General features: G+C 36.9%; 1 protein-coding gene and 1 long non-coding RNA gene across 3 annotated transcripts; one reads left to right on the top strand and one right to left on the bottom strand.

Annotated features, from left to right (window-relative positions):
- The first annotated feature begins 124 nt into the window (after window positions 1–124).
- On the top strand, window positions 125–26,679 carry LOC140756574 (uncharacterized). Of its 2 annotated transcripts, XM_073092101.1 has the most exons (18): window positions 125–471; window positions 1,828–2,034; window positions 18,521–18,586; window positions 19,051–19,182; window positions 19,259–19,336; window positions 19,478–19,870; window positions 20,098–20,404; window positions 20,494–20,593; window positions 20,780–20,900; window positions 23,565–23,715; window positions 24,004–24,119; window positions 24,356–24,479; window positions 24,565–24,872; window positions 25,049–25,175; window positions 25,271–25,373; window positions 25,518–25,607; window positions 26,065–26,162; window positions 26,361–26,679. In XM_073092101.1, the coding sequence occupies exons 2-18, from the start codon at window positions 1,986–1,988 to the stop codon at window positions 26,590–26,592; spliced, it is 2,595 nt and encodes an 864-aa protein (XP_072948202.1). In that variant the 5' UTR covers window positions 125–471; window positions 1,828–1,985; the 3' UTR covers window positions 26,593–26,679. The 2 variants fall into 2 exon arrangements, with proteins under 2 accessions (XP_072948202.1, XP_072948201.1); XM_073092100.1 differs by lacking the exon at window positions 125–471 and having other exon boundaries at window positions 1,482–2,034.
- On the bottom strand, window positions 3,200–5,101 carry LOC140756578 (uncharacterized). Its single transcript, XR_012103899.1, has 2 exons — window positions 3,746–5,101; window positions 3,200–3,405 (listed from the first exon to the last, which is right to left on the bottom strand). It is a non-coding gene; the product is annotated as an uncharacterized LOC140756578 (long non-coding RNA).

Genomic DNA, 26,679 nt, shown 5'->3' with positions numbered 1-26,679 from the left:
AATTAAGTATTCGTCGTAACAATGTTTGAATACTAGAATTTTATTTGTCTAATATCACGGGAGTCGAAGTTATAACTTTAGAGCTTATTCATAGTCACTGCGCTATTACATTATTGTATCATTACATTATTGTAAGATTAATACTCATTGCATGTATATATAGAAGAGGGGGATCGATTTTGAGTGACCATCACTATTGACGCCCCGCGACCGGAATGATAGAGGTCATCGTTGATTGCGTGCTTGTACCGATGTACTCACGCTAGTGTTAGACGCGGTCCGTCGCGCGGACGAACCAGCGGGCCGAGTGTAGTGTTTTATAAACGTTAGCTTTCTGTGCGGTATTAGTAATGTCACGTATTACACAATGACCGATTCTTGTTTACAAAGCTTGCTTATTCCGACTTCTCGTCCGCGGCCGCGGCCCACGCTCCCTGAACATCGTCTGTCTCATCCACTGTATTATATCAGGTAAGTTCGTATTAAATACGTTTATGATACTTAATAATTAACAAAAAAATACAACCGACTTCTATGTCACAACAAAGTAAATAAAAATAATAAAAAGTAAAAAATAATTGAAATAAATGTTGGTTTAGTACATAGTTTTGAAATCAACGCTCATATGGGACTCATATGAGACTCATATTTTTTATGGTCGCCCCTACGATTTTTGAAAGTTCCCCTCGATTTCTCTAGTCTGCCATCCTGCCATCGGACCCTGATTTGATAAAAAATATAGGTATTAGTGACCTAAGAGTGTTGCTGTTTCATTTAAATTATTGAGTTGAAACACCTCCACTAGTAATAGTTACATACGTAAGTACATTTCAAAATTTACGTAATTTCAATTCTTCATATTAATTTATACTATTGTACAAGGTAAACATTATGTTTTGCAATAAAATTGATACATTGAAGACGTCACACGCACGACGTCTTTACTCAAGTTGTTCAACAGCCTTTACCTCATTATGAAATTATTAATGTAGCTTATCAAGTTTAAGGCTAACATTCCATACAAATGTAACGCCCACAGTTATGACTCACATGTACTCGTAGTTTGAGGGTTCCGTACCGTAAAGGGTATGGGATGTGGAAGTTTTTCTAAAGGTTCTTATTTAAGTTACACTAAACTGTCTATTATATTGGTCCCAAAATAACCTTAACTAAGTCGAAGATAAAAATATAATGGCTTGGAGAACAAAACGTTCGCTTTCGATAGGTTTGAAACATTAGGCCACAAAAATTTGTTAATACGCTCGAACTCGTTCGATTTCCAGCTAGGAAATAAGATATTTTAAAAAACTAACGATGCATTTTTAGTTTTATCAAAATAGGCCTCGTAACTCCTTTCAGTATTTTTCAGAAACAACGCTTATATATTTTAGGTACCTTTTAATTATTACAATTTATAATTTAATTTCTTAAGCACCGATAAAGATTCTCTGTATATTTTGATAGACGCAATCTTTATTGCGCCAAAAAGTTTTTGTGTACCTTAATTAGTACGAGTAGAGTTGTGTAAACTCCATAAATTTTATTAAGGTAGCTACTTGTTCATTCTGTCATCACCTATACGCGTATGCAAATGCAGAAAATGTTAACTCGAACCTATAACCAAACGAGTCGTGTCGTCGTAAGGTGTTGTTTTTCGTATCTCAAATGAGCATATCTATGTTTAGGGAAAACAATCATAAACGTTTACAAGTTCGCGTTTACAATTTAATATTCGCTGCTTACGAATGGGCAGTGGATGTCGACCGCAGACATTATCATTTAAATATAATTTTGCCATTAGTGAATACGGATTTTCTGAGGCTTCAGGTAGCGGGAGGCGAGGGCGGCTGAGCCGTGCGGCGGCCGAGGGCGTCGCCGAGCGCTATACCCGCGAGGCGCGCCGCGACGGACACGCGTCGCTCCGCTCCGCTCCGACACCACCGACACCGCCGACACCGCCGACACGCCCGCACCGCACTCACGCCATGCCGACAGCTTCACAGTGCGCCTTGGCGGCGCTTGCGCTCTGCCACTGTAAGTTCTTTATTTATTTTAATAGTGTTTAAAACGTTAAGAGAAATATATGAGAATGGATATATTTTTATATGTATCGTGATCGTCATACAGCCAAGCCACACGAAGATACATTGTAAAAATCACATTAACTGTCGACCATTTATTATAACTGTCAAACGCTTCAAAATTGTTATCATGCAAGGTTTGTTTTGTCAAGTCAATAAATAAAATTATTTAAAAAAATAATTAGTAGAGTAACTTAGTAAGCTTTACGCTTGAAAGTTACTTACAAGTTAAGGATGAAAAAGCTTTGTTCGTAATTGTTTCCTTTATCATTAAATGATGTTTTCAACAATTTGAAAATTAGGCATTATTTAGACAAACGACTTTATCAGAACGAATCAGCATACATCGTTAAACTAAAATATAATGCCATCAAAAACAATGCTTGTAAAAAAATCCAAGTCTCGCCATTCAATTCTTCTACCGTAAAAAGTCTTGAGATCTATGTAATACCAAGCCGGTAATGTATGCAGTCCCTACTTAAGAGACCTTCTGTCTTAAGGTATTATCTCACTATCTAACCTAACAACATCTTATGGGACCATACCAATTTTAAAAATATTTTATGTTCTAAATAAATTAACGTGGCAATCGTACTGCAAGTCACATTGTGTTTTCATCTTATCATATCGCATCACACAAGTACGATTGCCACGTCAATTTATTTAGAACATAAAATATTTTTAAAATTGGTATGGTCCCATAAGATGTTGTTAGGTTAGATAGTGAGATAATACCTTAAGACAGAAGGTCTCTTAAGTAGGGACTGCATACATTACCGGCTTGGTATTACATAGATCTCAAGACTTTTTACGGTAGAAGAATTGAATGGCGAGACTTGGATTTTTTTACAAGCATTGTTTTTGATGGCATCTCATTCCTTTTTGTAGATATTTCTACTCTTTTCCTTTCCGGTACCTTCCACTAGTTGAATCTCAACAACAGATTTTTTAAAGGCAATTAAATTGTTTAGGTAGTCTTTGTAGTTATGTAAATAATCTTGCCATTCATCATCACTTTCATTCGAACATGACAATAAATTAAATCTAAAAAAGTTACTATTTTGACAACTGAAATTATGCCCGTTATCCTCAGGAAAAACATTCTAAAACATCTCTACTGATTGTGATTTATTTATTTATTTATTTATTGGGATTTAACGTGTCTTCGTATTAAATAATCGACATCCCTTACTTTCTTCTGAATATCCGACAAAAATCATTGGTAATCTTTCACTGACTTCGTCGGACTCCGGTTTTTGATATAAACCACAGTATTTACTGCTCTTGCTCAAATTAGTTTCAATTTATAATAGACTTCTGACTTCTGAAATGAAATGAAATATTTATTTAATAATGATAACATCAGTTTTAGACTTGTCGCATATACAATAATAGTTCTGTTAGCTGTTTCAACCACAACAATTTGTTTAGGGGTATACAGTATCGCCTTCTAATGTAGAATTCCATTTGTTGATAAGAAAATATTGAAAGCTCTATTACAAAATGTCGTCCCACCATCTGATCTCATACATTTGTTCGACTTGCTAGTTCCTTTTTCAACACTTTATATTTTTTAAATTTCTTAAAGACTCACTCTTATGTTTTAGAAAATAAACATTCATCGTGTCATTCGAGAATAATAGTCGATAAATAATAACATGTACCTTGAACCGTTGAGTGAACTAGCTTCCATGGGACTACATAAATCTGTATGTACGATCTCCAGTATATCGTTCGTTCGCGTTCAGAGGTTTGGAAATGGTTTCTTACTAGTCGTCATATCCGTCGGTAATGTTCACATTATCAAGACCAGTCATAATATTCTTTAAAATTCGCATATATTCCGGATTAATATGGGCTAGTCTTCTATGCCAATATTTATTTGACATTGTCAAATTACATATCGGTGATTTGACAAATTGTTTAAATTTATATATACCATTTACGTTGTGGCCAGTTGCGATGATAATATCCATAGAGTTACTAATAGTGCAACCGTTTTTCAAAATTAACAGTAAATCCTTTTTCAGTAAGTTTACTCACCGCTAACAAATTCATACTTAAAATTATTTATATTAAAAAGGTTTCTTATAATAATTTCCACGTATTTTCCGGGTAGGTACTAACACAAAATAAAAACTAACAGAAGTAAATCTTCATACAAAGTGGGCTGAAGTAACGCACACGTAGACACCACTTACCGACTCGTTATCTCGGGGGGACTCGAGCGCATACGTGCGCGACTGTCAGTTCATTTCTGACACGCGTTTGTAACTGTTTTGTACAAGCAATGGAGCAAAATAAAATACCCTAATTGTGCAATGGACGGTTGTTTAAATTCAACGTTAAACTGTGGATTTTCGTTTTTTTATAGCTATCAATTATCAAGCCACTAGGAGCTGATATTTTTGGTGATCATGGCAAGAATATGTTATAAAGTGGATATCTAAGCTCGATTTATATAACAGTTTCCTATTTCGAATCATTTGAAACGAACTTAACTAAATTTTTGTAATATTGCGTTGAAATGTTACGTACCTAATATTACGTAAGTTGAAAACATGATTTTTTGTTCGTATATATATTGGTTTGTCTTTAATGCCATTTGGTAGGTTTATGTCTAAAACGGATAGGGCAAAAGGAATTGTGTAATTAGGGTAATCCGTTTAGAAGTTATTAGGGATTTTCTATTGTGAACATTATAATTTTTTATGTGCTTACATATAAAAAATATTTTCATAGACATTTATTTATGCTCAATAAGGCCGAAAGGAGATGTTTCAAAATGTATGGGCTCCCGGCCACCTTTTGTAGACTATATTAAAAATTAAGAAAACTTGCAAAGAAGGGGGTTAATTTTCTTCAAATCATGTTCGTTTAATTGTTAAAAAACAATGATTTACACTTAAACTTGCAACACAACAGTGGAAAAACATCATGGCGGTAGTGATTACCGTAATAATGTCATCTGTCATTCTATTTTAACTTACTATATAAATTATATACTTTTTAATATATTTTTTTACGCGAATGGGCGTAGATATATAAACATTGTATTGTGTGAATTGAGAAACAAGGCCTATATTTGATAAACATTAATTATATTTACTTTCATAAATCTTGACTTAAAACAAACATACCAAAATATGTACTTCTATACCAATTTATTTTAGTTAAAACATTTAAGTGTGTAAATAAAACAACTTTAAGTACACATTTGATCATATTTTACTTACTCTTCACTTAAATACATTATTTATTCATTTTAAATATCTTCCCTTATCAATATTTTCATCCTGTGACGAGCTCAGCCCAAACATCAAACAATGGGCATAATGTGAGCGCAACTACCTACGAGTACGGTTCGTTGCCCAGCGATGCAGTTGCAATAATAACTGATTATTTTGTCATCCCAAGAATGTCCATGTCTTGCTAATGTAATTATCTAAAAAAGAGAAATGTAAAAAGATTAGCTTCTGTAGTTTAAAATTATTTACGATTATTTCACGATTAATACAACAACTGATGTATATTTTACCTGATGATATTGAATCCTTGTCAACACAATCCACAGCGATCGCACGAAAATCACAAGAGTCCATAAAACATAAGCTGGGTAAACAAGTAAGGTAGAATCACAATAATCGTAAGCAGCACAGAGCAGAAACATATTCAGGATTAAAATGGAATCTTCTCATCAGTACCTACATATTTATTCAACGTTTACATTGGAGTCCACTATTATAATATGTATATATCCACTTTTACGCATATCAAATTGACAACTTCTTCTTTTTTAATTTGACATGTCACTTACATCTATAAAACCAGATACTATTTAAAAGGTGGTTTTGTTATTATTATTATAAATAATTAATTAAGTTCAGAAATAATGAGGGGATACCCAAAACAAAAGCCAGGTTGTAAAGTACTAAGGTAACAATAACTTTACGACAAAAACAGCGAAATACAGAATTACCGACATCCAAAGAGTATAGTAACCTATGTGTGGGGTACACATAGGTTCCCGACATCGACAGTTTTGAAAACTTGACATTGACAGTATTCCGCCATATTTAATATTTCAATGAGGATTGCTTATTTTAAATATTTTTAAACACGAATACTTTAGGTTATCAAAATATATGTGTATTTTTCTTCAATTATGCAAATTATTCGTGTTTTTTAGTTATAATGTACATAAGATGGCCGAAAATGAAACATCTCCTTTGCCTAAACACTTGTTTCCTTGGAAACAAACTTATTATTATTTTATAATGCGGTGACAGTTGCTAAACCTCACGACAGTTATTGTATATTGTGTATGTTACCGTTAGATTGTAGAATACGTTAGCATACACATTAACTAGACTTAAGATTAGCTAGAAAATATGCAGATTAACTATGTAGTTAAAATTCGAAACATCTTTTCAGACTTGTTCTTAGGGCTAAAACACATGCCTTTTTACGACACGACGACGTATCGTGACACATAGCGACATCGTGCCGCAAAGCGATATTGTTTCGTGAAAATATACAATGTTTGTCGTAAATTCATGACACGACGACGCATCATGGCATGCACGGGTCGACGTCAAGGGGTGAAAATTGATACAATCTCGTTTTGTACTTTAGGTAATGGACAAGCTAATCTGCGTTTTAACTGATTTAGGCACATTAGCCGTAACATCTAGTTTTTTTCTCATGACATTTGTCAGAAATTCGGAATGTTTTTGATATTATATAACTTTTTAGGGTTCCATACCTAAAGTTTAAAACGGAACCCTATTTCTAAGCTGTCCGTTCGTTTGTCTGACATAGAGCTCTATTTCTGGAACCTTAATACATAGAAATTTATTTTTTTTACGGAATATGTATAATGGTGGCCGCTTTAACAATATGTACTAAAAGTAAAAAGAAAAACTTTCAAATAAAGGAGAGTTGCCATACAAGGACCTTCTTTTTCTTTATAAGGAGGAAATCTTGAAAAGGTACTCGACGACGTGGGAGTGACGCCGGGTTATGTGGGACTTTAGCCGCACTAAAATCCTCCGGTGGCCGTCCTCAACGTTTGTTGGAGAACTCCGGGATCTCCGACTGAACGTAACAGAAGTCCTTTAAGCGCGATGCCTCGATCGAGCTCTGCCCTGGGAGAACAGTTTTCGCTCCTCCTAAACTATCCGGTGTTCACGACGGTATGCGACTACACATACCGCCGTCCTTCCCGGGGACACTTATTGGACGGTTCGAGCTCCCTGTTGCCACTCCCAACTTCGGAAGCCCCCTTGTAGTCGCTTCTTACGACAGGCACGGGATATCGTAACCCTTTTTTAGTCCAGGAACTACAGAGACAAACATATAAGGACCTGCTATTTTTTAGCGTTTTTCATTTGAAATGTTCACAATGCATTATATGGCTGCTATAACATCAATTAGTAAAAATAAAAATAAAATAAACAAATATTTTTGTGGTACGGAACCCTCAGTGTACGTACGAGTTCGATTCGCACTTCACCCATTATTTGAATTGAATTTAAATTGAAGTTGGAATTGAAAACGTCTTTTATCTCGAGAATAAAAACAATTGACGTCGCCTATAATAGTAGGGGAGCCCAAGACGGGATTTCGAGAGTGACTCGAACGCGGCAGATTAAGATATGGGAGATACCTTACATCCTATAGAGTATCTTAAACTATCCATTTGGGGGGTTCAACCAGGGAAGTCCATCAGACTATTAATAAAAAATCGTATTATCTATAGTAGCTTAATTACATGCTGAAAACAATAAATTTATAATCTGATGGTTTGAGGGCGGCGTTAGGGAGTAATAAGGTTGCAAAAAATCTATACCTGGACATACTCGAGTGCGGTATTTTTTTTAATACAAAGGAAATAATGCTAGAAAATATGCACTATCTGATAGCGCCATTTATTAGCATGGATCCCTGGAAAGTAATGGTGTACAACAAACTAAAGGAAAAGGCAAATTTTATGGAAAATACATTATTCTTTATATATTCTCATTCTGTTTTTTTTTTCAAATCGTCAATATAAAAAACCCCTCCACTAAATCGTCAGCTGCAACATAAAACATCAGCTGGAATTTCCTGTATAATAATCTTACGCCCTCGAGTGTGTCAAGATAACGTTTTTTTTTGCATTTTCGAAGAGTCACTGACAGTCTTTCGAATCGAATCGTCAGTCTTTCGAATGGGGGACTCATCTGGGGTAACTTCATATCCCCTTTGAAAATCTAATGTGCTGGTTACTTTTTTTCCATTTTTACCTCTCGTATGGCTGTCCCCCTATGCAAACCAGCAGATAAACATATTTCCGGCATCAGAGATATATACTCTATCACTAACCTTCCGCGCCTTGAGTATGTCTGACTCTGCTTTTTACATTTTTCGAATCATCTAGAAGCTATTTCCACGGTGAATCGAAAAATATCACACAACCTTCTCTTCACTCTAACGTGTAATCTACACAATCGTATACGTCCTATTGACGCTCGAGTTTCTACCCATTTAACATCATGGGCTCCCCTACTACTCGTACATTTCGCGGACAGAAACACAGATTCATTAACTGCAAATGTAACTTTGTAATCCTATATAACTTATATAGGATACAAAGTTATTTAATGTAGTTGGTGTATCTAGATAACTGGACAGAAATTGCAAAATATTTTAGTTTTTCCATGAGTTATATACTAAACACTAATTGTACCCTCAATTTCAACGTTCTATGTCTGCTGGAAGTGCCTTAAACTTTTGATGATCGGTCAGTCAGTCAGTGAGTGAGTGACAAAATTACGAACTTTAACTACTTGTAATTCTTAAACTACTGGTTCAAATTGCATGAAATTTGAAATGTACCGTGTCTATACAATGCTTGCTTGGCTCCTGAAAATTCAGGCTTCTAGCTTCATATGCAACGAAGTTACAGGGGGTCAAAAATGGGCCGAATTGCTTCGGGAAAAGTATGGTACGGCCGTGCCGCTTCTTTTGGCTCGACTTGGCGGAGGCACTGCCGTGCCTCCAGATCATGCATAACAACATGATTCATAGTTAATACATATCATATTTTCAAATCTTTTCTATTGGCACACCTTTTGTGCCCCCAAGACGCGGAAACATTCGTGTTGAAGTGGCGCGGGCAGCGCCTGACCCTGGCTGATCCATCTATGGCTTACCACTCAACATTACTTGGAACATCAACCGTGTCGTTTGCGCAGCGATCCGGTCGCTCGTCTGCCGAGCACATAATAATGTTATGGTCCCCCTAACATGTGGTTAATTATCAACCCATTACTGTCCCACTGCTGGGCACGGGTCTCCTCTCATAATGAGAAGGATTAGGCCATAGTCCACCGCGCTGGCCAAGTGCGTATTGGTAGACTTCACATAATTTTGAGATTTTTTTTTATAAATCTCTCAGGTATGCAGGTTTCCTCACATTGTTTTCCTTCACCAGTTAGCAAGTGATAACTAATTTCTAATACGCACGCACGCTATCACTGCCTGTCCCTGTAGTTTTTGGACCAGAATAGGGTTACGGTATCCACTGCCTGTCGTAAGAGGCGACTAAAAGGGGGCCTCCGGAGTTGCGGACGGTAAGAGTGGGAGCTCGAACCGCCCGGTAAGCGACCCCGGGATGGGCGACGGTATGTGTGGTTCGCATACCGTCGTATGCACCAGATGGTGTGGCGAGCGTCAAGCTCACCTGGACAGAGCCCGACGGGGCAACGCGCTAAGAGGACTCCCGTTGCGTTCCTTTGGAGATCCCGGAGCCCTCTACGCAGCGGTGAGGACGGCCACCGGGGGGGTTTTAGTGCGGTAAAAATCCCACATAACCCTGCGTCGCTCCCACGGCGCCGGGTACCTTTCAAGGTTTCCACCTCGTGAACAAAAAAAAAAGGCTATCACTGCCTGGTTTCGGTCAATTAGATTATGGTCGAATAAGAACATAAGGTATTGGCTAACTCTGTGACTTGAATATTCATATAACTCTAAGCGACACTGCCCGCCGAATAAATTTAATCAGTTTTACAATATTAATTAAAAAAGATCACAAAAAAAGGAACACGAAACTAATTCAATGACGTATAAAATGCAATTTGAATACTAATTTAAGTGTGGTACTCAGACTTTTAAAAATATAATAAGTTAATAAAATAATAAAAAAACAACTCAAATCAAATCAAATCAAAATTTTTTATTCAAAATAGGTTCTTTACAGATCACTTTTTGAATGTCAAAGCAACTACCACCACTTCACAAGGTGTTTCGTTATGGAGAAGAAGCGGCGAAAGAAACTCCATAACACACATCTTTTAAAAAAAAAAATGTTTTTGACAATGTTAACTTAACGTAATGGTACATGTGGAGCTGGAGCTAATTCAGACCACACCGTTTTGTCAGTCAAATAATCACTTACTTTATAGTACGCTTTTTTACATAGCGTTAGTTTAACGACATGTTTAAACTTTTTTTCTGTGAGATTCAAAATGTGGTCGGGTATTTTATTGTAGTAGCGAATACAGTTGCCCACGAAAGATCTAGCCACCTTACATAATCTATGTTTAGGAATTGCTAATTTATTTCTATTTCTGGTATTAAAGTTATGGTGGTTACTATTTTTTTCAAACATATCAGTGTGTTTTCTTACATACATAATATTTTCATAAATGTATTGACTATGCACCGTCAATATATTAATAGTGGGAAACAGTTCTCTTAGGGACTCACCACGCCGCAGACTATATATTGACCTTATTGCTCCTGTCTCCAGTGTCACTACGAAGTAAGAACACGAAAACATAAATTTAAATTATAACGTAAACTCAAACTTCAACGTTATCGTAAACCTACCGAAAAAACCGTAAAACGAAAAAAGAAAAAAAGGGAGAAAGGAGAACATGAAAAAAGAAAGAATGTGAGAAATAAAGAGAAAAAAAAAAGAAATAAGATATTAATAGATGAGAAGTAAATACATTTTAAAATAAATTACTACGTGAAAATGAAGAAAAAATGTGTATACATCATATCTAATGATGAACTAAATTACAATAGTGAGCAAAGACATTCTTTTTAAAAGTGTATTTGGAGCACATTTTTCTAAGTTCCACAGGAAGAGCGTTCCAAAGCCGCGCTGATTGGTGCGTGAAAGAATTAGAGAGAAACCCAGACCGGTGAAGAGGTAAAGACAGAGCACGAGAGTTAGACGAACGAAGATTGTGTGACTGTCGCTTACTTATGTACATATTTTTCGGATATATTTTACGTTGTCCGTAAGTATTTAAATAATTATATTATGCATTTACGTCTGATAATGGGATGTTTGATTGCAATGATACAAGCATTAAAGTGGCGGAGTGAAAGTCAAACTTGCACACCGTGGGTTCCGTAGAATTTAGTTTATTTCTTTTTTCATTATTTCTTACTAAAGCAAATATACAGAAGCTTATTTTATTGTTTGTTGCTAAAAATTATCTAACGTTTTCCAAAGTCTACAAACATTTGAAATGTCTATTACGGTTCAAGAGATAGAGCGTACGTATCCTGGAAAACATTAAGGAACCCGTCAGCTGTAAACCTTATTTTATTAAAAATCGAATACTCACACTAACAGCAGTATACATTATGGAAGCATGCAAATTTGTAAAGCAGTACCCGCAGTTCTTTCAAAAACGAGAGGAGTGCCTCCAACGATATCAGAGTCGACAGAAAAACAAATTATTATTACCAACTGCCAAACTTAAAATTTATAGCACTGGTCCCAATTTCATGTGCGTAAAAATTTATAATAAATTGCCAGAAAATATAAGATCAAACAAAAACGACAAGGAGTTCTACGCCAACTTAAAGGAATTATTAATAAAAAATGCATATTACAAATTAAGCGAATATTTAGAAAACTAAAATACGAAACAAATAAAATTATTATTATTATTATTAACAAAGAAATAAATACTAATTAAATTAAATAATATTGTAAATCTGACATCAATGTTTATTTGTAAATATAAATCGGCCGCTCTCATGTTCATTGCTACACCCACTGTGGGTTCATGTGTTTCTAAAATTGTAAATGATTTTTATAAAACAATTGTAAAACCATGATTGCAATAAAGTATTGAGTATTGAGCCCTGTGACAGACGAACAGACAGCGCAGACTTAGTAATAGGGTTCCGTTTTTAGTAAAGTTATAATTATAGTTTGGATATTAACTCTAATATGTAATCAAGTACATTAATAAATAAATTTTAACAAATATGTTTGTCAGAGTTAACGACTGCTTTGTTTATGAATAAAGTGGTATTATTTGGTATTGATGATTTTCTTAAAGGTCGAGTTATTTAAATGAGTTAAAACTTGATCGTCTTCAACACATGTCACACTATACGATGATTGCATGCGAAGCGAAGGTACGTGTATAGACATTATATTATGTATGTATTTGGAACACACCAGTTGAAAACATCGATTAACCTTCAAAATCTTAGGTTTACTGTCACTAGATAATCATCATAACTAATCAAACAAGTAGCAGATAAAATATTATCTATTAAGCAAGTATTAGCAAGTATTATTTAATTAATAACTATAATAATCTTCGATATAACACAATGGAATAGTTATTAAGGGATATCATATCTATTTCTGGATAACTTATAACAGTAGTAATAAGCCCCGTTGTGCTTAGATTTGAAGACTGTGTTAAGGGCCTAAGGGGAAGAGTTCCAACTTAGTTCTCAGGATTCCCTTCGGCATTGCTGGGCGTGTCCAGGTAGCTCTCCAATTTTATTTAAGGCTAATTACAGGTGTTCATGAGCGGCAGTGGTCCACTTATTATGTGCTTAGGGATCGCGTAGTTTGTAAAAAAATATATTGTACTTTTCCGTAGCTGTCGTTATTGATATATTCTAGTACATCAACAAAATAGATTTTTCGTTGAAAATTATTAGTTTTCATTGAAACTTTCTCCATAAAGTGCTCATAAGTTCTAAGTATCTACACGTAGAAGTTCCGTCAATATCGGTTCGCTGTGGAACATTATCTCGTACAGACAGACAGCCCGATGACCCGATAGCCGTGACAGGTGACAATAGAATATACACTAGTTTATTAGTTAAAATATAATCTAAGTATTGAATACATAAAGTTTCAACAAATTTTATACAAGAAAAGTAGGTATGCAATGACTTTAAAAGAGCTTTGTCCTTTTAAGTGTTATCACTAAGCCCGAGGTGGCGAGGACCCAGCTGACCTCGACATTCACGCTCATTATAAAAGTTCAGATGAGCCTGAATTTAAATATCTAACATCCGGATCTTTCCTTACATGAGTAGGTATCTACCTCGGCATAATCTCGGCCGGTATTCATTTTGCTATTTTTTACTAATCCTCTGATTTTTAACAACATTTAAGAAAAACATATCTATAGATTTAGAACTAATAATGAAACACATTGCAAACCTTCATAACTTATGTACATACTTATATAAGATACCTAGTAATTAATGTTGGTTAATAGCCCGTATGGATTAATTCAGAGATGCAGATACCTAACAAGTGTTATAAAATTAACATTAGTATAAAATCAAAAAGCCGTGAGTTCAAGAATAATTAACTGAAAAGGGAAAAGCAGGTAGTAACTACAATGATTTTTAAAACAAAACAAACATAGTTACTTTTTTGTATTTTTAATTGTAGCAGAATCAGCCCGGCTACTTTATTATAAGAAGTCAATTTAATGACGTCTTTTCTAAGCAAAAAAAAAAAACAGTTTTTGCCTTTTTGATGAATATGAATAAATCGTTTCTTAAAATAAATATTCACAATAGATCTGTTAGATATTCAAGCACCTCATGTTTATTTTACAATGAAAAGATTTAAGAAAAGTATATTAGGATAGACGTCGTTACGATATGTATAAAAGTTGTATAATTATGAATAATATCTGTCCACATAAAGTGATTATATACTGGAATGTTTATGAAAAAAATAATGCTATTGTACCTACTGTTAACAAATATCTTCGTTTTATATGTAGTAATAGGTTCTACCCTATGTGATTTATGGTCACCCTAAATCAGCAACTAAGACACGATACAAGTTCCATACGAATTCATCAATTATATTCCTTAGTAAGCAGTTAGCTCTGAGGTCGGTACTCATACTGGACCATAGATATAGGATGTCATAGCGAAAAAAGTCTATGTACTGGACACGCTTGTCGTACTTACGCATAACGTATTAAATAATTTGGTACGTGTAAGTGGACCTTTGTATCTATCACATAGGATTTATTTTCTCAATTTGTAAAATATGCAATTTACTATTGATATCCGTCATTCTATTAATAAATAATAATTATCAATTTATAATAATAAACAACGGCGTCTTGAAAAAAATTCCAAATGTTATTTATGATCCCAACAGTTATGAATTTATATTTTTATTTAAATGATACATATTAATGTTCACATAATGTGTTACGTTATTTTATGGCTAAGTTTGCGAAGGTTGCTAAGTGACATATTTTATTATTTTAACCATACCTTAACATAGAAGGTCAAGGTGATAGAACTCTTTTTGTTTCGTCCGCGAAGGCTCTATCGGCGCATCCGGGATCAATTTTAAGTACCGCCCACGTATTATTTTTGTTTCGTGGCTCGTGGTTGGTGTCCAGTTGTCCACGGCTACCATTGACGGGTCGCAATTTTTCTGCATGTTTGTTGATACTTTTATTATTAAACATACTATTTTAAATGTTTCCTAAATGACTTATTCTAAAATTACCCATCATGTATGATTCTAATACTTTACTACAGTAAATGTTGTTTATGTCTTTTATGTCGAACATTGATAGATATTAAGCCAATTTGAATAATTAAAAAATTGCATTCTAAATAGATTAGTCAATTAAAATTGGTTGATTTATGGTCGCGTTCATCAGATAGGTTCACTTTTCGCATTGACAACTTTAGGATTTTATCTGATGATGATATTTAAAAGATTATTAGTTAGCTTTTTTACTCGTTAGTGATGACTTGATTCTGAAAGGAAGGTCTAGTATGATACACTAAAATAATTATGATGATAATTCTATTCAACTTAACTTGTCAGTCCTAATACTTTAAATTACCGTAGGTAATCTCAAAAAATGCAATATTTACTTTTTAAGGCGAAAGGATAGGCCAAACTACGACATATACCTCTCTTTAAAGGCCTACTACTACTAGACGGATTGATCAAATTAAAAAATAAAATATACCTAATATGCATAATATAATAAACTTTAAATTTTAAGTTTATTTTTATCATTATTTTTGGTGGTTTTTAAGAAAAAAAATCTATTATATCGTCTATATATTTGCAGGAATTTGCTTACTGCTTCCAAAGGACTGAAGCGATTTAAATGTTTTTTTCACATTATTATGGAGTCTATAATATAGACAATTTATTGCTTTATTAAATTTAAGTTCAAAGTTTTCCAAAATGACTACTTAAGTGCTATTAAATCAATAACACCATATTATTCTTTCGCGGATGGCGCCGCGACTGTCTCAGACGCGCGGGCCAGTCATAGTGCTCGTACACAAAACTGCAATGCGACGTCGCATCGTAAAAATCTGCGAGCTCCCTCGACGCATCGCAAGAACATGCGAATTAATTCGCATCGCACATTCCTGCGATGTTTCGTCACACTTGTTGACGCCATTTTTAGTTCGTTCTGAGACAGCGTGTGGGGAAGACGTACAGACCTGTATTTGTTGGGTGGGAAGATGTATATTTTAATGTAAAAAAATTACAAAGTACGTGGTTGACTTTTTTATATTACTGATTGAGGAGCGCCCTGTTCTTTGGGAAACTAAATATAAAATAAATTATATATTATAAATGGATGAACCTAAAATTTTCTTTATTACTCTTTCCTGTATCTCTTAAGCAATAACAAAAGTGCACCCTTCTTTTTACGATCCATGTCACGACCTAATTTTCAAAATACCGTTCCGTACGTTTGACGGTTGTCGAAATAATGGTCACCCTGGAAGACGCTACGCCGCACGATATCGCATCGCAGTAATTCGTGTCGCAATTTTCTGCGTTGCGAATTCCCATCGCGTCGCATCGCAGTTTTGTGTATGAGCCCTTACCCAAGCGTTCGCACGGGGAGGTTGTGTCACATGTCAGCGCGCTCCGCTCTCTATACTTTGCGTCAAAGAGTAAACTGTTCAGAGAGTGCATTTGGTACAAAGCTTGGACGTTTTTAACATAAATATTTTTATTAGCGTGCAAATAACTTTGTAAATATTTAGATTTTATTGTTTTAGTAAGTAGACACCTGAATATACATATTTTTATTAGTGTACAAACTCTTCGTAGATAGTTAATTATAATTAAATATTGTTGTAATTGCGAGTGGACTCTGAATATTTTTGAATATAAGATGCCACTCTAGATCAGCTAGCGAGACAACTGAATGTCCAAATTGCACCCTGTGGGCTTTTTGTAGACGAAGTAATTCTAAGCCGTAAGCCGTAAGCCGATACTATTGTCGAAATTAAATGCCCTATAACAGCATACAATAAAAATGTCAGAGAAGCTGTAGAGAAAAAGAAAATACCGTTCTATAATATTAATAAAGGAGAGATGATTATAAACAAAACGCACGCTTGGTATTTTTAAATACAGGGACAATTGCATATAACCAAAAGACCAAAAGGTTTGCTTGGCATTTGGACGGGAGAGGATCGGCCTTTACAGACAGAATTGATTCCCAAAGACGATAATTTCTGGGCGAACGAAATGGAGGAAAAATTGTGCACATTTTATACAGAATGTCTACTTCCAGAACTGGTCGATCCCAGGTTCCCACGAAATATGAAAATAAGAGATCCCCAATACATTCAAAGCGCGATCGAAGAAAAAAATATAAAGAAAAGCGAAAACATATGAGTACAGAAAATAACGATAAATCTGGCAAGCCAAAGAAAAAAACAAAAACTTGTAGGAAAAGAAAATGAAGAAGATATACGGAAGTCAAGCTCCAGTAAAAAAAACACAGAAGGAAAAAAAGTACCTGTAAATTAAACTATTATCATAATGTTGAAGAAAAAAAGATATATGGAAGTCAAACTTTAACCAAAGCAAAACAGATGAATCTATGTATTTAGAATCTACGTTGGTTAGAGATTTAAAATTTACCGAGTTTTGATTGATTTAACGAAACTGCAGTGTTTCCGCAAAAAGAGAACTATCATATTCATAGTGATTTGATGTGATTTTTATGCACAGCCGTGAAATCGGGTCATTTTCACGTTGTTTTCGATACTCATAATGAAGACAAGAACGTTTACTGACTTTTTGTTCGGTTAGTGAATTTAAGATTTTTATTTTAGCTTCGTGATGTTTCGTCGAATAGCTAGAACCCTTGTCATCATTCCTATAAAATGGAGAAAATGCCATTTTATCGTTAAAAATGTTAAAATAAACGATAGCTATAGAATGGTACTTTCAAGACTGTTTTTAAACGGTCTAAACGAAACGTTCAATAAAGATGTTATTTCCACATTTCAGTTTTTTATTAGAATAAGCACAATAAAAAAGTGTACCTTTTAAAAAACGCATATGGCACATCTGTGGAACCGGTTCCTTTCACTCACTGTACAACCGGCTCCCGGTCACGTCACAGACAAGCGGTATAATTTTTTTCACAAAATAAATTAAAATTTTCCTAATTTTAGTACTTATTTAAAGAAGTAGTTGGTTAGTAATGAAAATTAATGAAAGTGTTGAAAATTTGAAAAATCTCCAATTTCACTTTTACAACAATAACTATACTTACTAAACAATATTCTATTCAGGAAATAAGCACTGCAAATATTTGAAGTCTGCTTATATTCAATCGTTTTATGATGATAGAAGTCCATAGGTGACAAAAATGCTTCGAACGCATCTGTTTCAAATACTCTTTGACTTTCGGGGGAGTGCGCGTGCGCGTGAGGCAGTAATCGCTGGCCGCTTACTGTCTACAGTCTACAGTGTCGTGTTCGATTCTCAAGGACGTTGGGCTATCATTTCGCCTTAACGTATATACGTATTTAGAATTCGTATTCTATAAACAAAACCTTTAATCCTTGTATTCATTAGGTAGATACTTTACTAATTTTATTTACAGCTGACACACGACATTTTATTTAAACTAAATTATGAGTAGGTATATAACCTTTTTTATCATACCTAATTAATTTTCTTAGATATAGGTATATTTTGCTTTTTTAAACATAATTACATCGTTCGATACTCCGTTGAAAGTCAGGAACAAGCAATTTGCTGGTGAGGTTACGATGCCTGATATGCTTGTCCGCGGAGCCAACAATGCTGGCAGTCTCACGTTATATTGTTATGTAATGTGTTATGTCCGCAGTGCTGGGCGGGCTGGCGGCCGCGCAGGCGCAGCAGTACTCCCGCCGCTGGCCGATGCGCTCCTCCGGTACGTCATCATAATTATAAAAAATACGTAGTACCTATTTCATTTTTATTACATATTGATGTTCTTAAATATAGTATTATAAGTATAGGAAATTATATACTTACAACGTTATTTATTAATTTGCCTTTTCGTCTTTTCTAAGTAAATATCTATCTATGTCACTTTTTATCATCCAAGTTTGTTAATGAGTAGGTATTTCTATAAAGTAGAATTTATTGTCAGTTGGATGAGTGGAGGAATGGCATCCTGTTTTTATTATAATATTTAAATTGGTTTTTGAATAATAATTAGATTAAAATACCACGTTAATAGGTGCCTTTGCCTCGGGTAGTTCCATAAAGTTAGTATTATTTATTGTTGTTTGGATGAGTGGATGACATGCTAATTTTATTATGTTATTATTTTATAATATTTAAATTCGTTTTCCAAAAACAAAATATCAATGAATCAGATATTTTTTAAAGAATTATATGAGGAGGAGTCTGATGCGGAGCCGGCATACTCGCCTCGCGCATCCTCTGCTCCTGCGCTTCCCCCCGCTGCGGCCGCCGGCGCCAGCTGGCCCTTCCAGCCCATGCAAATCAACGTGGACTTAGGTGCTACTACGTTATATTGAGTTTTTCTTTCTATCGTATTTGTTTTTTGCAATTCTAATTCAATTGTATTGGGCAGGACGACACGCTGCGGGCGTCGTGCCGCTGGTGTTGGTGCCCGTGCCCGTGCCGCAGGCGGCGCCGGCTGCCAATACAGGTATGACCCATGTCTGTAGTATAGATATTACACTTATGTTTTAATAATCGGTTATACATAATCTCTTCTTTCGAATTATATTAGTTTCGAAACAAAATAAAAGAGCAATTAAAGAAAATACCATAATTAAACGCATTGCAGAGTGCAAAGCAACATCAACGCAACGTAACAATAGGAACAAGTTGGGTCAAGATACATATGAGGAATTCTACCGCGAGCCCGCGCCACCGCGCCGGCAGCGCCCGCCGGCGCGCCCGCCCGCCTACGACTGGGTTGACCACGCACGTGACCAACCACGCGACCAACCTAGTTATCAGCCAAGCGACCAACCCCGCGACCAGCCCGGCCACCAGCTCAGCTACCTGCCCGGCCACCAGCCCAGCTACCAACCCGGCCACCAGCCCAGCTACCAGCCTGGCGAGCAAACACACGACCAACCCCCCTATCAGCCGAACGAGCAGCTACCTGAGCCTTCAGTGACTTATACACCTGACGAAACTGTTTCGCCACAGAATCCGCCGGTAGAAACATTCCGTACGTGTTTATGTATTTTTATTCCAATTTAAGTATTCCGTAAGCAGCCCTGAAATATTATTACAAGCAGTGAAATAAATGACAATAAAAGAATAATAGACAATATGTGACTACATATTTGTGGACAACGAAGACCACTAAGTTAAAAATCCTACATATTATTATGACCTTTACCTACATGTGCATAAAATAAAGTTAAGGAAATACGAAATGATATGTACTTGCAGTGTCGTCTCAACAACTCGTGGAGGAGTTCCGGAATCAGAGGCCGAATGCGCCCGAGTTGCCGCCCATGCTGCTCTCCGAATACGACAGCAGCGAGCGTGCTCCCATCCCCTACGGCGATTCGTCCGAGTCGTCGCCGCCCGGCGCGGACGTGTTCCTCGCGGCAGACGGCGGCGCGGCGAACCAGAAGCGGCAAGCGACGGCGGCGGGCGCTCGCGAGCCGCCGCGGCCGCGCCTGCAGCCGCCGCCGCTCATGCGCGCACACCTCACCGTGCCGCGAGCAGACTTCACCGAACCCTATACCGTTTGGTAACTGATCTTTATTTTTCTATGGAAATGGAATTATAAATAATTAATAAAAGCACAAATCATTTGGTATTTTTTTTTTCCACTTGAAGGTATGATCAGGCGAGTGGGGCAGCGCGTGTAGATTATCACGGTGGCACTACCACCACCTACCGCACCATGCTGCCGGACGGTACCGTGCAACGGGCTGAGGTATGGATTGATTAATATCGAATATGAAAAATATCTTAATAAAATCAGGTATTTAAAATGAATATATTATATTCATTTTTAGATTACACATTTTTATTATGGAGTATGGAGTATGGCTCATAATCGAAAACGTGTTTTAAGTATTTTCCTCAATGAATCTTCAGAATTGTGATGATTTGTGAGTAGGTGCGAGTGGACAGGTCAGGCGAGAGCGCAGTGCGGCGCTGCGCCGTGGCGAGCTCCCCGCGCGCGCCCGCCGACCGCGCGCACCCCGCGCTGCCCGACATGCAGCAGTTCTCCTTCGGCGGTTAGTACGAGTTACTATTGTTTGTAAGCGTCAATAAGTAAAGCGTGCATATTACCACAGTATAAGGATATATGCAGTATTTTAACTCGGCCCTGACCTTGAATTAGATACCTACAGTTGCGCTGGGCAACGTTACGCGTTAGGGCCAATGACATTTTATACTAGACACGTTATACGCCCGCTAACTTAAGAGAAAACTTGAGCGAAACTGCTTTGATAGCACACATGCACGTTTTTTATTTTACTTACCTTTACTACATAGACAAATGTTCTATAAAGGACAGAGCTATTAGAACAATGTGATAAAAAAAGACAACTAGTGTTTGACCTTGCGTTTCAAGTCTACGCAAACGTAAATATTGACCATGGAATATAGTGACCAAGGATTACTTCAGTCAAAACGGGACATCGATTTTTTTATGTCAAATACTTTTTACTTGAAAAAATATAGTTAAATACTAAAAAACACGCTTTTATGATAAAATTAACTAAAAAGTAGAAAATAATTTTCAATCTATGAATCATTTAAAGAACAGTAAATAGTATAATTGTGGAAAAAATGTGGGGCGCTTTTTACAAAACTGGTAAATGGAGCACCCCATGTTTTTTTTCATAATTATACTATATACTGTTACTTAATTGACAATGGCAACGGTTCATTTCGGAGACAACGGCACGAAGCATCGGAAAAAGGGACTGTCCCGTTAAAAACGGGACGTATGGTGGCTATCCCATTGATCCGCATGCTTGTCAAAGACAATGAAATAATGGAACAGAAGGTAAAAAATGTCCAAAACTGTCGATAATAGTTTTAGTACGTCGTTTACGTAGAAATGTTATAGTACAGTTTAACTAAATAAATAATTATTAAATAAAAATTTAATTCTCAGACTTACTGAATATGCATATAAATTTTGGTGAAAATCAGTAAAGCCGTTTCGCAGGAGTAGGTACAGTAACTAACATTGTGACATGAGAATTTTATATATAAGATTCTAATTTTACTGTGGTCTTTTTGAGGATTAATTTCTGGCTATACAAAGATTATTTATTAAATTATGTTTAGGTTAAGGAAGAAATACGACCTTAATGATTGAAATATATATTCAATTAAAGAAATTTTAAAATACCGTATACTATCCTATATAAATTTTATGGTAATATTTTTTATTATTTACCACAGGTATCGAAGGAAATTTAAAGATTAGGATACAGAATTTCCCATATATCGATTTTATTTTATTAAAATAAACCATAAAATGTTATATTTTGACTAAAAACACACTAATATAAAAATTAAGCAGTGGGATCTTAAACTATAACATACGACATATGAACATCGTCAGATTCAATAAAATGTCACTTCTGTTCTGTTGATCTATGACCATGCATTTTGCGTCTTTATCACTTTCATTGACAAAAACATACTTTGTCTCTTTCTGGTTACTCACGTAATCATGGCGGATCGAACACGAAAAATAAACAAAATTTAATAATTTCTCTTCATTTACGTGTGATAGGTGATTCCATGAAGTTTGTTTCTTTTTCGAGCATAATTTTTGCATTTACGCATTGCACAAGAAGGCATTTTGAGGCTTTAAATTCAAAATAATGACGTTCAACGTGTTCAGTGACATTCGTGTGTATTACTACGCCGCGCGAGAGCGACTGGACTTGGCTGGAGTCGTTTTACACCACTTGCCGTATTTTGTATGTTTCAAGTTTTGCCCGCTTGTGGCGGATCTTTATATTTATAGATCAATGGTTAGGGCTACCTGCCTACAGTTTTTTAATTACATCTGCATACTTGACTTTCTTTTTAATTTTTTGATTGTAAATGTTGTATTTTTTTATTTAAACAAATGAATGTTATAGTAAATTTTATAGAAAGTGTTGAATGAAAATGCATGTTATGTTTTTTAATATGTATATATTACGTAATAAAAACTATTCTTATAATTGGGTACTTGACAGTTACAACAATAAAATATGAAATATGTTCGACATGATAGCTTATAAATTAACATAAATTATGCAATATTTAGTTTAATTTTTAATACAATATTTAATAATAATTTTAATCTATACTCCGATTCATAATTGGGTGTCCAAAATGTAAACAAAGGTGTTGACCTATCAAGAAAATACCTTTCAAATGGTAGTTTCTTATTTTTGACGATATTAAAATAATACAACGATAATAAAATATTGATCTAAATAAATTAAGATCAATTCTCATTTTCTAATATTTATATTACCTCATTCAGAATAGTCCCTCGGCGGCATATCGCGCGAACAAACGGGTGCCGAAAGGCTGCTAAGCCACGCCCTAAGCCTTTGTTGCGCCGCGCGACGACGAATAAATACGACGCGTTCGTTGTGCAAGCAAGCCCTTCGTTTATCAACAGTATCAAATTATATTAATTAAAAACTAATCTAATTTAGTAGTAGTAGTAGTAGTAGAAACAAAAAAATATACTTCTTAAAAAACTGTCACATCACCCGCTCGTCACCGTGGCACATTCACGACAGTGCGTATTCCAAGTGCTTACTAACCTCGAGGCGAGTAGGCGTGGCTTGCGTTTCGTGCGTTTGTATGAAGATAAATTACTGTATATATCCTTATACTGTGATATTACGTCAATCCCTCGCTGATATTTTCAGAATACGAGGAGTCTCCGGACGGGCGCGTGGAGGTGTGGCGGCGCACGGTGGGCGGGCGCGCGGGGCAGCTGGGCGGCGCGCGCGGCGAGGCGCTGGCAGCGCGCCACGAGCTGCGTCTGTTGCGCGCCGCCGATCGCGCCGTGCCGCTGCGGTGAGCGCCGCGCCGCTGCTAAACACACTTCATTATGATATTTTACCCGGTTACACTACTTGCAATTGCTAAATTCAGCGACGACGAAGGAAATTAATTAATAGCTATAACTTATCCTCGAATAAATTACAAAACCGCTTGCTTGTTATAATAAAAGTAAGATTCTAGTTGCAGTTGCTAGTTCCATAAAAATAAAAATATTTTCAAGCTTTACGCGTAAATAACATTTTTTACATTAAGCCCACGTGAAAAAAAGGAGATGTAATATTTGTTTGAATTGCATCTCAGGTACACGGTGATGGTGGACAGCTCGACGCTGGGGCCCGACAGCGACGGCTACCAACACTTCTACCAGTACGAGGAGGCGCAACCGTTGGATTCTAAATTCTTTAATGTGGATCTCGGTATGAAATATTAGTTTATTATTTTTAACTACATTTAGTCAATAAGTGATGTAAGTGGTGTGGTGTGTACTTCTATATTGCAGTACACACCATTTACATGGCGCTTAAGTACACGAGTAATTACCTAATGGCATTTCTGTTTTTTTTTTTGTGTCATTTAACTTTTTGTTGTAAATGTAGTCGATAATAATGTATGTAAGAGTGAGAGTTTTTACGTATGCAATGTTTTGTTACAGAGAAGCTATGTGACACGATAGAGCACTTGAACGTCAGCTCGCCAGAGGACGTAGCGCGGCTCGAGCCGCTGCGCGAATTCACCTTACCCCATCGTGATATCCGATATGACGAAATTTTCAAAAGGTGAGTTATGTTTTAGTAAGAGCAATATCGATCATATACATGGATAAACAATTGTAACTGTGGCCTTCAAATTGTTTCTTTTCAGATTTAAAACTCAGTTCCAACGGCGTTACGTCGACGACAAGGAAGAAGCGGTGCGAAAGAACTTACTTATACAGAATGTTCGCTTCATTTCGTCCGGCAACCGTCAGGGCAGCACGTCCGAGCTCGGCGTGAATTTCCTCGCGGACCGCGCCGGGACGGAGCTGCAGCGGCTGATGGGCGTGCAGCTGGCGGCTGAGCGCGTGCCGGGCGAGGCCTTCCCGCACTCGCGCGACCATGTGCGCATGCAGCAGCGCCGCCTGCCGCGGGCCTTCGACTGGCGCGCGGAGGGCGGCGTCACGCCCGTGCGATGTAAGTTCCATCATAATAATAATTAACATAAATAAGCAAAGCGACACAGTCGTTGTAACCTTTCACACGGGTGAGCCCGTATTGTTCTGACATATTATTATGTATAATACGCTATTATTGGTCAGTAATCTATTGATATTACATGTTATTGTCACTGCGCATATTTGATGTTTCAGTCCAGGGGACGACGTGCGCGTCGTGCTGGGCGTTCGCGGTGGCGGGCGCGGTGGAGGGCGCGCTGTTCCGCCGCGCGCGCCGCCTCGTGCCGCTCTCCGAGCAGAGCATGGTGGACTGCGCGCACCCGTCGGTATCCCGCACCGCGCCTTGCACCTTGAATATGCCGCCCAGCCGTCCATCTGTAACATGCATAACTGAATATTATGATTGTTTGTACGCAGGTACGGAGGAAAAGGTTGCGAAGGGACGTGGCCCAGTCGAGCCTTTAATTACGTAGAAGAGCGTGGCCTACCCGCTCTGGACGACTACCCTTATACGGCAAAGGTTAATATGTATTTGAAGTATACATTAAAATTATATTTTAATTAGTAATTACAAATACTTACTTCCCTTCGTCCGGTTGTCTTTCAGGCTGCTTTATTGTTGTCGGCTGATACAGTGTAAAGTGCATAATGATGTTATTCGCAGGTGGGGAAGTGTGTGGACGAGAGCGTGCCGTCGCAGACGCGCATCAGCGCGCACGTCAATGTCACAGCCTACAGCGTGCCCGCCCTCAAGGTCACATTTTATTTAATACAACATTCATATGAATTAGTTAATAATTGACATTCATAAAATAGAACATGAACCATATTTGAAGTACAGATATTGACAGTGAAACGTTACAAGATATTTATGTTTTTTTTTTTTTTTTTTATAATATGAGAGTAGCAGACGAGCATGCAGTCCACCTGATGGTAAGTGACTACTGCCGCCCATGGACATCTGAAATCAACCCCAGATAGGATTAGATATTCCTACCTGAGGTCGGCCACAGATGCGCCGCTACCCCTGAGGACTAAGCTGGAACGCCTCGGAAAAGTCTATCTCCCTTACCACACCCTTCAAACCGGAACACAGCAGCGCCTAACACTGCTGTTATTAGGTAGAAATAGGTGTGGCGGTGGTGCCGCCGGAGTCGAACCACAAAGGGTTCTACCACCTTCTTATGTTGTGTTCATTCTTAATTTTCCAGCTTGCAATAAGGAAACACGCGCCGAGTGTTGTGATTGTTGACGCAAACTGCAAGAGTTTCCAGTTTCATAAGACAGGCGTATTATATGACGATCGATGGTATATTTTTCATCATTAATTACACAAAGATAATAAATAAATTTCTACAGTAGTTTCCAGTAGCTTTCAACCATCTGTTAAATTCTTTAATTACATGCCAATAAAAATCTATACATTGCTTACCTAAGCGAATAATGTGATGTTTAAAATTATATATTTCTAATATAAAACCGTATTAATTTATAAAATCGCACACAGCGCAAAAACCCTGAAGAAGTTGGACCACGCGGTGCTGGCGGTGGGGTGGGGAGAGCGACAGGGCGAGCCGCACTTCATCCTGAAGAACTCGTGGTCGGAGGCGTGGTGCGAGCGCGGCTACATCCGCGTGCAGGCGCGCGCCAACACGTGCGGCGTGCTCACCAAGCCCTCCTTCCCGCGCCTCGAGCACCCGGACGTGGCGCAGCCGCTGCGCGCCGCCGCTCGCCTCTAATTCAACAACTTACCACTATAATGTGATTGTAGATTTGCACTATAACTTACATTTTTCATACAATAAATATCTTTTGTTTTTTTGTTA

This window comes from Epargyreus clarus, unplaced genomic scaffold (assembly GCF_041222505.1).
Source record: "Epargyreus clarus isolate Ecla_fem2 unplaced genomic scaffold, WU_Ecla_fem_2.2 ptg000035l, whole genome shotgun sequence".
In the NCBI taxonomy this organism is placed as follows: Eukaryota; Metazoa; Arthropoda; class Insecta; order Lepidoptera; family Hesperiidae; genus Epargyreus; species Epargyreus clarus.
The sequence above is the reverse complement of the archived record's forward strand: the minus strand, read 5'-3'. Positions and strand labels throughout refer to the sequence as shown.

Bases quoted from the DNA above. Each gene is read 5' to 3' on its own strand.
- LOC140756574 (XM_073092100.1), top strand. From the start codon at position 1,746: ATGGGCAGTGGATGTCGACCGCAGACATTATCATTTAAATATAATTTT. The intron at 19,337-19,477 runs GTATGACCCATG...AACGCATTGCAG, and splicing joins GGCGCCGGCTGCCAATACAG to AGTGCAAAGCAACATCAACG. The intron at 20,405-20,493 runs GTAACTGATCTT...TTCCACTTGAAG, and splicing joins ACCGAACCCTATACCGTTTG to GTATGATCAGGCGAGTGGGG.